This window comes from Zootoca vivipara, chromosome Z1 (assembly GCF_965207765.1).
Source record: "Zootoca vivipara chromosome Z1, rZooViv2.hap1.1, whole genome shotgun sequence".
NCBI classification, from domain to species: Eukaryota; Metazoa; Chordata; class Lepidosauria; order Squamata; family Lacertidae; genus Zootoca; species Zootoca vivipara.
The window spans coordinates 33803956-33818235 of NC_142583.1; the positions used below are offsets into that span (position 1 = coordinate 33803956).

At 44.9% G+C, this 14280-nt stretch overlaps 1 protein-coding gene across 1 annotated transcript in view; it reads left to right on the top strand.

Moving 5' to 3' along the window:
• Positions 1–5861: 5861 nt before the first annotated feature.
• Positions 5862–14280, top strand: part of SPMIP2 (sperm microtubule inner protein 2) — a 29195-nt gene continuing 20776 nt past the window's right edge. The window contains exons 1-2 of the mRNA XM_088661085.1: positions 5862–6049; positions 10477–10700. Of these exons, the coding sequence (XP_088517211.1) occupies positions 5953–6049; positions 10477–10700 (321 nt within the window). The 5' untranslated portion in view covers positions 5862–5952. The remainder of the gene's footprint in view (positions 6050–10476; positions 10701–14280) is intronic.

Here is a 14280-nt window from a genome sequence, read left to right on the forward strand (position 1 = left end):
AATCACCTGGATCCAGCAAGGGTTAAAATCTAATGGAGGATTCCATTATTGAATTAGCCAGGCAAGGGTCATAGTTGCTACCTAAGTAACCGTATGTATGGTGATTAGTATAACTAAAGAGGTTGCTCTGTACCAGTTGGCTCATGGGTGGGCCTCCCACCCTCACCTGGCTGGTGATGAGGAGGACAATATCCAGATTAGAGTGTGTGAGAGCTGGGCAAGAAGCAGCCAGAGAAGCCAGAGAAGCCAGAGAGACAGAGCCATGCTTGATTTTGGCTGGAATCCATGGCTGTGACTATGGAAGAAGTGCTAATGCTGTGAGCACCTCCATCTTAGGCTCAGGTTGTAGATATGTGTAAGTAAGTAAGTAAGTAAGTAAGTAAGTAAGTAAGTAAGTAAGTAAGTAATTTATACCCTGCCCATCTGGCTGGGTTTCTCCAGCCACTCTGGGTGGCTTCCAACAGAATATTAAAAGAATCTATTAAATATTAAAAGCTTCCCTAAACAGGGCTGCCTTCAGATGTCTTCTAAAAGTCTGGTAGTTGTTTTTTCTCTTTGACATCTGGTGGGAGGGTGTTCCACCCTATGTTGTAAAGAGGCCACAGTTTCTACTCTCCCTCATTCCAAGGAAACTGGACTCTGGGAAAGCGCTTGGAACCCCTGGAGTCTCGCATCACTCAGAGAATGGGGTGGCATGCAGGAATATATATAGAGATCAGCTATTACAGAAAGTGGTTATCTTAAGCCTGGTGACAATTGTGTGATGTTGGTTTTTCAGTCACACATAATGAAAGGCGTCCATGCTCAAGGATTCAGACATTGGCTGCAGCTATAATGCATAAACACAATAGGTTGTATCCTGAGTAAGTTAGTTGCGGATGGGTCCCAATGAAACCAATGTGAAAAGTTAGTCATGACTATATGAACTCCCATTGATTTCAATGGGAACTAAGTTTTACTAACTTAGCCTGGAACGACAACTGCACATTCTGTGTTTTTGTTGTAGCAGTTGTGATGTGTGGAATGACCCTAAAACTGAAACACACTCAAAATTATGGTATCACATGGATGAGAACCAAATGGCATGCTTGAATTCCCACATTTTCTCAAGTTAGTGTACAGAAGAAATTTCGGGATCATTCCGCAATATTGTTATTTATTAGTACTTTTGCTAAACTAAACATATCAATGAGCAGCAGGATCAGAATCTAATCAACTTGGCAGGACAAGACACCTTTCTGAACATAGTGGCGTTTACCTGTCGGCAGAAGGCCATCAGACAGTGTGCCAAATGGACCTTCTCAGGGCTGGGACAGTCCCCTTAGCTATTGTTTTTAAAAAGGTAAAGGGACCCCTGACCGTTAAGTCCAGTCACGGACGACTCTGGGGTTGTTGTGCTTATCTCTCTTTACTGGCTGAGGGAGCTGGCATACAGCTTCCGGGTCATGTGGCCAGCATGACTAAGCCATTTCTGGCAAACCAGAGCAGTGCATGGAAACGCCGTTTACCTTCCCACCGGAGCGGTACCTATTTATCTACTTGCACTTTGATGTGCTTTCGAACTGCTAGTTGGGCAGGAGCAGGGACCGAGCAACGGAAGCTCACCCCGTCGCGGGGATTCGAACCGCCGACCTTCTGATCAGCAAGCCCTAGGCTCAGTGGTTTAACCCACAGCGCTACCCGTGTTCAATTGAGCTAAACTTGGAAAGTCAAAGGGCTTGTGAGTTTTATTGTGCGCCCCCTACCTCACCCCCAATAATTTGAGCACTGCCCTATGGTGTTGATCAATAGGACTTTTCAGTGCCCTTTTTGAATTCTAATGTCTTACTTCCTTGTTTTCACATGTCTACAGATTTTTGACAGCAGAGTATTTCCAAATTGATCTATGTGCGTCATAGACAAACTTGATATTTGACTTAACACTTCCTGTTGCTTTAATAAAAGGTATCACTTTATCTACATTTATGTCTAACACTGTTTACACTTCCTTTTATCGAGCTAAAACACAAAGGCACATCTGAAGGTATGCTTGGAGCTATGTCAGAGTACACCGACTGTAAAATTACCAGAAAGAGTGACGTTGATACTTCTTTGCACTCCGGCCTTCTTCTCAATTTGGAACAAAGCTGGTTAGGAGGAAAACACATGAAGGCTCTGTATTTCATAAATTATAAGATAGATATGGTTTGTTGCTAATGTAGTATGTACACTTCCCAAACCAGCAATGGGTGTGCACTGGGTACAGAGTACACTGGAGTGTGTACCAAGCCACAGAGTGATGGATTTTTGTAAGCACAACTGGAACTGGAGACTGTTATGCATCTTTTTTGTTTATTAACATAAAGCAATGAAATCACATAGCTCAAGGCTATGTTCAGCAAATGCAGTGACACAAATGCTTTGTGGTGCATGTTCAATTCTACTGAAGGTAACTCTCTGCCTCTAAGTTTCTCTCAGTTTTTGCACCTTTGCTAATTCCAGGCACAGATCCACATTTTAAAGCTTCATGTCTGAGTGGTTTTCCTTTTCTCTTTTGTCCTGGTGCTTTCCCTGGGGAAACCCACATTTTACCACTGAGTAAGAGCAAATGGCAATCCCTAATCAGAACAAACAGAAATCTTGATTACCATTTGCTCCAACTCAAATGGTAAAATGTGGGGTTTCCTGGGAAAACAGCAAGATTAAAAAAAAAAACCCCAACACCGACACCTGCAGACATGGAACTTTAAAGCCTGGACTTGTGCCTAGAAATGTAGCACAAAAGGAAGTCTGGATAAACCCTAAGCATATAACCCAGGCAGCATGGTTGTGTAATCTGTGTTGTATTTTAACAACTCTTTGAACCCTATATATTTCTGTAGCAGCATGTCGAACCACAAAAGCCATTATTTTCGCTCTTAAATCTTTTTTTAAAAAATAACTATTACAATTGCAACAGTGGTGTGGTTATTACCAGCAGATGTGGGGAACTTTTAGACTTCCAGATGTTGTTGAACTACAACTCCCATCAGCCCCAGAAAGCATGGACAATGGCCAGGGATGACAACAGAGGAAATTCAGCAACTTCTGGGTGTCTAAAGGTTACCGACACCTACTCTAGAGCAAGCACACTAATGTTGGTTCTTTAGCGGTCATTGCTTAATCCCCCAAAGTAAGAAAGGTATTCATAGCCAATGCAATCTTGCCATTAAGACCCCAACAGTAGTATTGCTAATTTCCCAAAAATTGTTTTTTGATTAATACACATGCAGAGTGTGTGTTCATGCACTCACCTGGTATCCGCCTTTTATAAACCAGATTAAGACATTAAAAAACCCCCCTCAAGAATTTTAATGCTTACATATTTGTTCAGCACTGGTAGTTTTGCAAATTTTCCTACTCTGCTGCTTTATTGAGTTTTAATGTGTTGTCATTGTTGTAATTTTGTATTATAAATGGTATTGTAAATTGTACATGCAGGGTGCCAAACAAATTTCTTAAGGAAGCAAACTCCAATTCATGCAGCAAAGAAGCCAAAAGGCGGTTGAGCAACAGCATGGCAAATAGTGGCTGAGCTGTAAGCTGGGTGTATAATTAAACAAACACATTCTTCTTCACAGTGAGGTGAAAATCAATCCAGATCCATTCAGGCCACATATTCTCCATGACAATATAGTGATGCGAATTGGCCCCTCTAAGCTAAACTATGCTTGCAAAACAATTGTAATTCTCTAAAGAGAAGCCAAATTCATTTTTATGAAAGGAAGCTTCTGCCAAGAGTATCGTGGCTTTATACAAACACTTGATTGCCCTTGCTGACAAGAAAGGTCATTCTCATTCGGAGTCCTCTATTCCTGTTTTGAATCAGCTGATCTGTGCAGAAGGCAGACTGCCTGGCATGCCGGAATGCACATTTCAGCCAGCATCCTCTGCTCACTGTTTGGAAGGGAACTCAGGCTGTCTAGCAAGCAACTGCTGCAGTCCCAAATGCAGAGAGAGAGAGAGAGAGAGAGAGAGAGAGAGAGAGAGAGAGAGAGAGAGAGAGAGAGAGAGAGAGAGAGAGAGAGAGAGAGAGAGAGAGAGAGAGAGAGAGATCACAGTAGCTGCAAATCGCTAAGTGCTTCTGGCTTGTCAGAGGTGTCAAACAAACTAATAGCACTCTGAGAAAAAAAGGCACTGGAATTCAGTGTTGTACTTGGCAAATGCAAACAAACTGACCATCAAAAATATGTGCAGATTGCATAGTGTCATAGAAATAGAGTAAGATTAGACCACAAAATCATACAAAACAGCCTCTTGCTGCAAGGCAGGACCAAGGCAGCAGCAGTATAGTGGAGTTTACTTGGAAAGTCCCACTATGTTCAATGGTGCTTACACTTTAGGAAAGTGGGAAGGATTGCAGTCCTTAATCCCCAAAGTACTGATCTAGTTTTGACCTCTTTTTAAGAAGGGGATGTCCTATAACACATTGCTATCTGACCCAAGACCTTTGAAGGTGTGTGTGTGTGCTATAAATGAAATAAAAGCAGGTGCCCCTTGCAAACTCAATATAAGATAGGAAGCACAGAAGAATCCTTTCTTAAATCAAACACTGCCACTCACTATGACAGATATAACCCAGTGGTTGGGCTTGCAGGTGTGGGAATGGAGGCAAGCAAGCAGGTGGGCCAGAGGTGAGGTGAGCTCACTCTGCCTCCTGTGCAGGGCCGTCTTAAGCCCATCCAGCGCCCTGGCGCTAGGTCCCTCCAGAGCCTCTCCAAGGGCCTGGGAGTGCCAAGCGGACCGCGGCAGCAGTGGGAGGCCACCTCCAAGGACTCCGCGCTGCGCCTCCTTCTCATTTCCCCAGCGCTGGGTTCCACTCAGTCAAGCTTCGCCACCAGCATGTGCACCGCGGGACCAGCAAGAGCTGCTTGGGTGCTGTGCACACGCTGGTGGCGAAGCTCAACTGAGCGGAACCCAGCGCTGGGGAAACGAGAAGGAGGCGCAGCACAGAGTCCTCGGAGAAGGAGCGCAGTCCTGGCCAGATCGCCAGAACCCTGCGCTCACTTGGCGCCCTTCCAGCGCCCTCCAGCACCCAGCACCGTGGTTCTCCGCACCACTAGCCTCTATGGCTAGGACGGGCCTGCTCCTGTGCATAGGGGTTCACCTTGCCTCAGAGTTGGGCTTGCCCTGCACCACACTGCATTCTGGGAAATGAGGGAATTACCGTAAGTCCTCCCTGTTTCAGAGGGCATCCCAGAAGGAAACCTCAGTCTAAAGGTCCACTTTTAGACTGAAAATGCCCTTCCCCAAACTTCCCCAACCTGGTGGCCTCTAAGCCATGCTGACTGGGGCTGATGGAAGTTACAGTCTGAGCCCGAGGGCATCTGCTTGGAGAATGCTGCACTGCACTAATGGAAAAGAGAAGGCAGACCTCCATCACTTTAGAATAGCAGGTGATCAATACAGTAATTAGAAGCAAATATTCATTGTTGCTTTGTGGCAGCAGAGCCAAAACCACATTGTGGTTATATGAGAGAGAGAGAGAGAGAGAGAGAGAGAGAGTTTTGTCTGTGCCCCTTAAATACATTATTTTACTGCCAAACATTGAAGGAGGCCAAGTATCGGCAAACCAAGTAAACCCCCCTCCTTTATATTTACAAATGTACCAAATGGCCTAAGAACTTAAGAGATGTAAGGGCTGGCTCACAATGTATTTCTAAATGAAATGCACGAAGGTGCAGTAGAGTCGAGACCTCTTGCTCCTTGGTGGAAGAAAGCAGGCAGCAGCTAGTGGGATCCTGTTGGCTTGCAAGGTCACAAGGACAATATGTCACAATGTAGCAAGTGTCACTAAATAGCCCTTGTGTCCTCCAAAGCTGCCTGGCTTACCATTTTCCCTGTCTGCGCTGTCTAGCGAGGCAGCCAGCAACAACAGCTGCCGCAGTGCTCAGAACTCGTGCGAGCCTGCCAAGGATTAACTGATTGGTGACAATGCAGTCTATAGACCAGCCTGCCAAGGGCAAGGAGAAAACACGCGCTTTGACTTCCAGCACCCCATTGTATTCAGGGAATAGAATGATATTCACAGGTAAGCGCCGCCGTTCCATAGCTGCTTAAATGGCTGGCTGCCAAATGAAGCTGAAGCAATAGCATCCATCATATCGATGGAGCAGCGTGAGAAGTGACACTCAGCTGCTGCATCATACGCAGCACTGCAAATCGTCGCTCTGTATCACGTTCTATAAATAGAGATTCGCTGTTCTGTGCTGCTAAAGGAGCATGGAAGGGCAAAAATGAACGAACATGATAAATGTGGCAGAGAAGTTTACATTTATATGACTTCCGATCTGAGGGGAACCATCTGACTGATGACATGCTGGGGAATCTAAAGTGTGGCCTTGTTGGTTCTCCTGGGCTTCTCAGCAGCTTTCAATGCCATGTGTGTCTTTCTGGGTCATCTCATTGGGACAGGACTCGGAAGCATGGTTTTGCAATGGTCATAGTCCTTTCTGGGGGAGGATAAGTCCACAAGGTGGTGGGAAGCCACAATGTTCCGTTTTGTCCCTGTTCCTTCATGTCCCCTATGCCCCACATTCAAACATCTACATTAAACCACTAGGGAGGTCACCTGGGGATTTGGAATGCAAATGTTATCAGTATAATCCAGTGCAGAGATGGAAGTTGTCTGGAGCCAGTTTGGGGATGGATAAGAGCAGGCATCCCCAAACTGCAGCCCTCCAGATGTTTTGGACTACAATTCCCATCATCCCTGACCACTGGTCCTGTTAGCTAGGGATCATGGGAGTTGTAGGCCAAAACACCTGGAGGGTCACAGTTTGGGGATGCCTGGATAAGAGCAAAGCATACACACACACCCTGGAGCTAAATCCTGATAAGGCAGAAGTCCTGTTGGTTGGGATATCTGCTGATCTGGACAGAGATGGACAAAATGAGTCTAGGCAGGTTTGACATCCTGAAGAGAGTGAGGCATATAGCCTAGGCTTTCTTCTGGATTTGCAGCTACTAATGCAAAATGGCATTGGTGGCCAGGAGTGGGTCTCTTTTGCTTCATTGGTTGACTCACGAGCTGCAGTCCTACCTAGAGGAAGCAGAACTTGCCTCAGAATCACATGTTCCTTTTAAATCCAGGCTAGATTAGTATAGCATGCTCTATGCGGGGCTGTCTTTAAAGCCTAGTTGGAAACTTCAGTGGGTATAGAATGCAACAGCAAGAGTGCTTGTGGGTAGGGATCGTGAACCAGAGGGGGTCACTTCAGATAGATTTGGCCTTGTCCAAACCAAAGCAGGATCTCTCCAAAACACCTTTGAAGTTGGAAGCTCTGAAGATATTTGGGGCAATTTGAAGATGGAGATGCTAAGAAAGCCTGTAAAGTCAGTGAGTTTGCAAAAATTGAAACTTATCTATAGAAGGAAATATCCGGAGGGGAAGGCGGGAAGGCTAGCTCTTTTGTGACTCACAGGTCTAGCTTCTAATAAGAGGGAATTATTTTACCAGAGCCCCAATCATAGTGGTTTGGGGAGTGATGTTGAAGTAATAGGTGTCCTTTTTTTGCCTGTCCTGTGATTTTTGCTACTTCTAATGGTACATGTTTGAGAAATGTTGGACATTCAAATACTCCTCCCTATGTGTCACATGCTCACACGCCATCCATGCCTGTCAAATCAGCTTTGCACTTAGTTTCTATAACTTTTGGTGCCAGTTGAACAGAACTCAGGCCCAAAGCTACTTTTTTCATTCATCATAACTCCCAAGCCCCTGCTTTCATCTTCCTGAAATTTTTCAGGTTACTTTCCCAGGGGAACCTTTGCAATATATGCCATGTTTGTACTAAAACAATTAACTAGAAAACCACAATAAACAAAGTGATTTCTTTTAACTTCCTTCCTCCTCCAAAGCAACTTTAGTAGTGCATAAATCTCTCTGAACATATTAGTCTAAAATTTGGCAGGCTTTAATTTTTCAGAAATTTTTGCAAATTCCACCCACTTCTGCCAAAAAGAAAAAAAAATCTGGAGCAATATCCTCCTGAAGGAAGAAAGGAGAGGATGCTCTCTACATGCTTAGAGGTACTGTTAAAAATATTACATTATGCATTTATTTTTAAAGGAGCCATACATTTATTTCAAAAAGCATTTCTTCTTTCTCTAGCAGGGGTTTCCCATTCACTTCAGTGCAAGGGATATTCCTTCTTTCATATAGTTATATTTGCTTCTATTTCCAAATGAATCTTAAACAAAAAAAGAAATCTTAGTGATTTTAAGGGACAAGCTGCTGGTTCTCTCTACTGCTTCTTTTTCATCTCGCCACCTGTTCTCCATCTTTTTTATTTTCTCTTAAATTTTGACGTGAGTTAACTTTGGGTAAAGTATGCTGGGTGAGATTTAGGGTTGCTGGGGCTGAATCCAGTGGGGCCTTTTCTTGTGCTGGAAAGCATAAGTGTGTTGCATCTCCAAGGGGCTGAGAACTGATTTGAAGTGGTAGCCTCTTTTTTCTAAAAGGGAAAGTATCAATTTCCCCTTTTAGCTTTCTGTTCTCTAATTCATATGCATTCTCAGGGAACTCCTCTTTCCTTCTACATTTTGCTGCAGACCACCCTTCCTTTTTAAGGGGAGAAGTTTTTCCTTATTTGCCTCACACTTTGCTAGACAACTCTCGTGGCCCTCACAGCTTATAATATTGACAGGATACTTGTGGTCCTTCAGATGTTTCTGGACAACAGCTCGCATTGTCTCTGGCAAGTGGCCATTCTTGCAGGGATTGGTAGGAGTTTGAGTCCAACAAAATCCAGAAGGTCACTGGTTCCTCAACCCAAGCCTTCCCCCCACCACATCAGGGCCTCTAAGACCCCTCTGTTAGCGTGGTGTGAACTTGGGTGTGTAGTCTACAATGGCAGGATATAGGAGCTCTGTGCTTCTGGTTCTCATTTTTATTACCCCACAGATTTGGGAAAAAGTCATGAGAACACCTCACCATGCTCCCCTGACATCTATGTGTTTGGCAGATATCAGAAGGAGTCGTACCCAGATGTAGCTGGGTAGAATTCAACCACACAAGGTGTGGAGCCCTAGATGGTAGCCAACAAATTATAAGATGATGCAAGAGAAACATTTAAAGCATAACACCTCTGCATGTTTACTCGGAAGTAAATCCCATGCCACTTCCTCACAGGTGAGTGTGCATAGGACTGTGACCTTAAATAGGGTAAGACAAAGAAACCAGGTTACAGATTTGGGTTAAGTTTACCATGAGACAGACTACACTTAAACAGGGTGGGGGGGGAGAGAGAGAGAGAGAGAGAGAGAAGGAAAGAGCACACATACTATAGTTTTTATTTTATCATTTTAGTTGGTTTTGAATCTCTATATCACACACTCAACTCAGAAGGCCTCTCAGTGCCTTAGGAACTCAGTGCCTATACGTATTGTTAATATACTATTAATCCACAGAGAGCATACAGATGGCTGGAATAAAGAGCCTCAAATCCTACACGGGTGCACTTTTTAACATTCAACAAAGGGATTCCCATTTAATGCATTTTGCAATCATACATACCAGTAGTATGAAAGATCCCATTCCCCAAAGACAACCTTCTCATTCTTCTGAACATAATATTAAAAAGTAACAATAGCCTATCATCATCATAATCCGTAACACAATAAAGGCAGGATACTTTTGCTTACTATAGGCAGTGGCATGGTACTATTATAAATATTTGCCAAATCAATCTCAAACACACAATTTCAGCCTGATTGGAGAGGAGTTCAAGCTTTATTTTGAAAGAGTTGAACACAATTTAATCACTCCTCTACTCTTGTTAAACATTCAGGACACTGAAGTGCCAAAGAAATGAGTAACAGAATTTACTTCATAACTCACGGGATGTTTTTGTAATTATGTCATACTTCATTTTTTTCTTTCAAACAGGGCCGCACAAGGATTACTTTAATATATAGACACCATGCATTGATTTGGGTTTAGTACAATAGGACCATCCATGCAAGTGTTTATCCCATGCAGAAATGAAAATGAGGAGGTGGAGGAACCAATAGCACAGCCAATGGTCTATTCCCAGTCTCTGTGCATTAAGGCATTGTAGGCACAGGACCCTATGCATGAAGCATACCTTCATGATATAGGAACGCTATGCACATTTGGGGGCAAGCGCATAGAATCTGGAAAGCGGTCCAGCATTTACTTCTACATGGCATTGCTGGCATCCTTCCCTCCTCCACCCTATCATACTGCTATTGTTCACAGCTTTCCAAGGTCTATATAGGGGGTGGCACAAGCACATTCAAAGAGGTAGAAGGTCTGCACTGGAATAAATGCAGAATCCAAAGGATTTGAGTTAGCAGTGGAAAAAGAAAACAATTCGCAACCGTTTTTAAATACTGAAATGCGTTTAGAGTCAGAATGGGAGTCGCAAATCTAAGATTATGTACCCCATCCTTGCCTTTGTATAACCATATTTTAAAATACTTTCTATTCTCAAGGCCCAGATGGTTTGCGTAATCACAGATCAAGGCTTCCGGAAACCACGCTTTATATAGGAGCAGCAACTGCGCCAGAAGAGGGCACTAGTGAAGCTGGTTACCTGTGGAGACCTGCACCAAGAAATCCTCCTCCATGGTACCACAGGAGTTGCTATGTAGGAGAAATTGGCTGGGGAGTAGGAGAGTTTCATTCTCTCGCCCAGAAAAACAGCCAGCAGTTAATGGTAACTAATCTCCTTATTATTTCAGAATGCCCTCTTATGATGGAGTAGCTGAGGGATAGCTAGCACGGTGCCCTCCAGATGTTTTGGACGGCAGCTTCCATTATCTCTGATCAGTGGCAATGCTGCTGGGGCTGATGTATAGCTGTCAACTCTCCCATTTTTGCGGGAAATCCCTGTATTTAAATCCATTTCCTGCTGTTATCCTGAATTGAAAAATATCCCATAAATCCCCCAGGATTGGCGAGTGCTGCCAAAAATTGCCTCTGCTCATGCCTGGGCATGCACAGAAGCGATTTCTGGTGCCAGACATGCGGACACGGGCAGCCCGGCACCGGAAGTCGCTTCTGCGTATGTCCATGCGCAGAAGCGACTTCTGGTGCCGCGCCGCTGCTGAGCCCTTATTTTCCAGTCCAGAAGTTGACAGCTATGGGCTGATGGGAGTTGCAGTCCACAACTGCAAGGCACCTCATTGGCTACCCCTGGAGCAGCTTCTAGAGACTTAAGCTGCATAATTGTTGTGTGTTAGTTAATTGTAGTGTGTTAGGTTTCCTCATGACTAAATAGCACGGTGATGTTTCTACACAAAAAGACCACGCACAATCATTACTATGATGGGCAAAATAAATCAGCCTGATGTGACAGTTCATCCAGTATTGCTAAAGCTTAACTTGTGTGTAAAGTATATATCATCCACTATAGAAAAGGAAGCCTCACCCAGCTTCAGTGGAAGATGCTGCCGTTTAACATTAAGCATGGTGTCATAATATTGTGGGGTGGGAGTCGCCCCCCCCCCAGTCACCCATAGACCAAGTTTGACCAGTCGGCAGGGCTGCCTTCCTGTCAGCCAGCTGGTGCCACATTGACACCAGGCTACCAATTTCCCTATGTCCACACAATTCAAAATCAAATTGTGCCAGCAAACTTTGCAAGCACTGGCGATCACAAGGTATCCTGAATCTCTGGCCTACCTGGCAGCAAGTCAGTATATCAAGTCCCAAATCCGGGATCAATCCATGTGTCCAAAGTCCCATAGAGATCCTGGAGAACCCAAGCTAATGTCCAACAACATGGGCAGATGCAACACTTCAGCTCTGCTTCCCCTTTTGTACCTTTGCATGCTGATTACAGCATCTGGGCTTGATGAGACATGTGACCCCCCACCTGCTCCTAGCCTACTCCAGCTGAGGCATCACAGACCTCCTCCCAGAGTTAGCAAGCCTTACCTGGCCAGCTAGTGAGCTGAGCTGTGGGCCCTTGCCTGCCTCAGACTCCCTGCCTGCTGCTGCCCCCTACGCCTCCAAGTCCGTGTTCATGGAGAGTGAACATGTGTTCTAGCTCTGGTGATGAGTCCTGCTGCTCTGGTTCCTGTGCAATGACCCCCAAACCCTAGCCATTCTTCGGCACCCTGTGAGTACTTCCTTCGCCATTCCCTGCTTGCTCTGGTATGTCCCAGTCTTGGCTACACCCCTCGCCGGGATCCTCTTCCTTCTCCTCGTTGTCCTGCAGAGCTTTGCTGACACTGTTGATCTGCCTCCCAAACCCACTTTTGGCCCAACCACATCTTTACCTGCTGTCACAGGTGCTGTAGCGGCTACTCTAGAGTAACGACTCTTCCACTCGTTGCCTTTTCATGATTTTATTGGTGCTGAGTATTTACAGTGCAGAGCAGTACTATATACATGATGTCAGTTAGGAGTCAGAACCTCCGAATGGATGTTCGCGCGTTTTCTTCCAGCAAAATAGTCTCGGGATACTGAATCGCCGCCCCCGCCGTTTCTGGCGCAATTCTGGGGTTGGTGGGATGGGCCTTCCCCCTCTGCCTCCCACTTCCCGTCTCCCGCTGGGCATGGGCTCCGCTACCTTGCCTGAGCCTCGGACCCCTCTTCCTGAGTCACCGCTTGAGCTTTCCCCTTCCCCGCTGCTACTGGCGCTGGGCGATGAGCTGGTGTGCAGAATAGGAGGGACCTGCCGGTATCTCTTGTCCCTCACACCTCCCCTTTACCTCCCTGCCCTATGGAATGCCCTCCCATCAGATGTTAAAGAGATAAACAACTACCTGACATTTAGAAAACATCTGAAGGCAGCCCTTTTTAGGGAAGCTTTTAATGTGTGACATTTTAATGTATTTTAATCTTTGTTGGAAGCCACCCAGCAGGGCCGTCTCAGGCATGTCAGGCGCCCTGGCGCCGTGGTGCGGAGATTGCTCCGGTGCCCCTGCCCTGGTGGGCGGGCGCAGTGCGGCACGCGGCTCCCCCTGGTGCCCCAGCGCCCTGGCACCCCCGCGCCACTCAGCCTACCCCTAGAGCTGGCCCTGCCGCCCAGAGTGGCTGGGGAAACCCAGCCGGATGGGCGGGGTACAAACAAACAAACAAACAAACAATATGACATCATATATGGCATTGGCATATATGGCATATATGGCAGGTTGGCCTGGTTTTCCTGAAATGGCCTCGCAGACCAAATGGGAAGGTCAGTCAGGTCAAGTTATGCCTGTGGGCTGGAGGTTCCCCTTTGCCAGGATATGCAACAGGGAGCAAACACTTTTAAAAATGTAGGCTGCAATCATACAACCATTTGCCTGGGAGCAACTCAATGATGCTTGCTTCCAAGTAGACATGTATATTGCATAGTCAGCACATATCAGCTGAAAGTATAGTTGAAATGCATAAATTTAAAACTAGGCAGAATTTCAGAATTCCAAATCACTATGGTGGATTTCAACCCTTTTCAAATTCTAGTTTTGTTTTCTTTCTTTCTTTTTTTAAATGAATAACAATGAAAAATAATAAAACCCTCAGAATTAGGAAAATATCATTTGAAGTTTGCAAGAAGCCTCTGGAAGAAATATCATTGAAAATGTTTCTATGCCAAATGTTTCTACGCCAAATGCCGTCCTATCTGGAAGGCTTTTTAGGGTTCATTCCCTCAGCCTCATGCTACAACAGCATAGTTACTGCAGGATGGCAAGAAAACTTGGCATAGCCATCTCTGAATGTGTTAGGACATTGTAAATAATAAAAAAAAAATGGAAAGGGTAGGGTAGGTGGATTCTGTTACTGAACCAGGAATCTGATACATGCTTGTTCATCTAGATAATATCTAGAAATTATCTAGCAGACATGTACTATTTCCGATAATTTCTACTGTATTGAGTGGTACTGGACACAATCCTCAAAAATATGATAAGATTAGAAGCATGCCCTTAAGATACAATGGCTACTCTGTGATGATTCCAATAAGATAATTAATTTCATGGTCGACTGTCTCTAACATAGGAAGCTGCCTTAACTCCAAATCAGAAAGTTGGTCCATCCAGCTAAGTATTGTCTACACTTGCTGGCAGCAGTACTCTAGGGTTTCAGGTGTGGGATAGAACCTGCATGCCAAGCAGGAGAGTGCCACAGGGCTGTGAGATAGATAGATAGATAGATGATAGATAGATAGATAGATAGATGGATGTCCTGCTATCTTTTCAACCAAATTCTCCTTCCAGTTTTGAAGCTGCTAGCAGAAGAGATGATAACTGTATTTTTGGACTTAAAGTTGATGCTAATTTGATGGCATCAGCATGGTTTTAAAA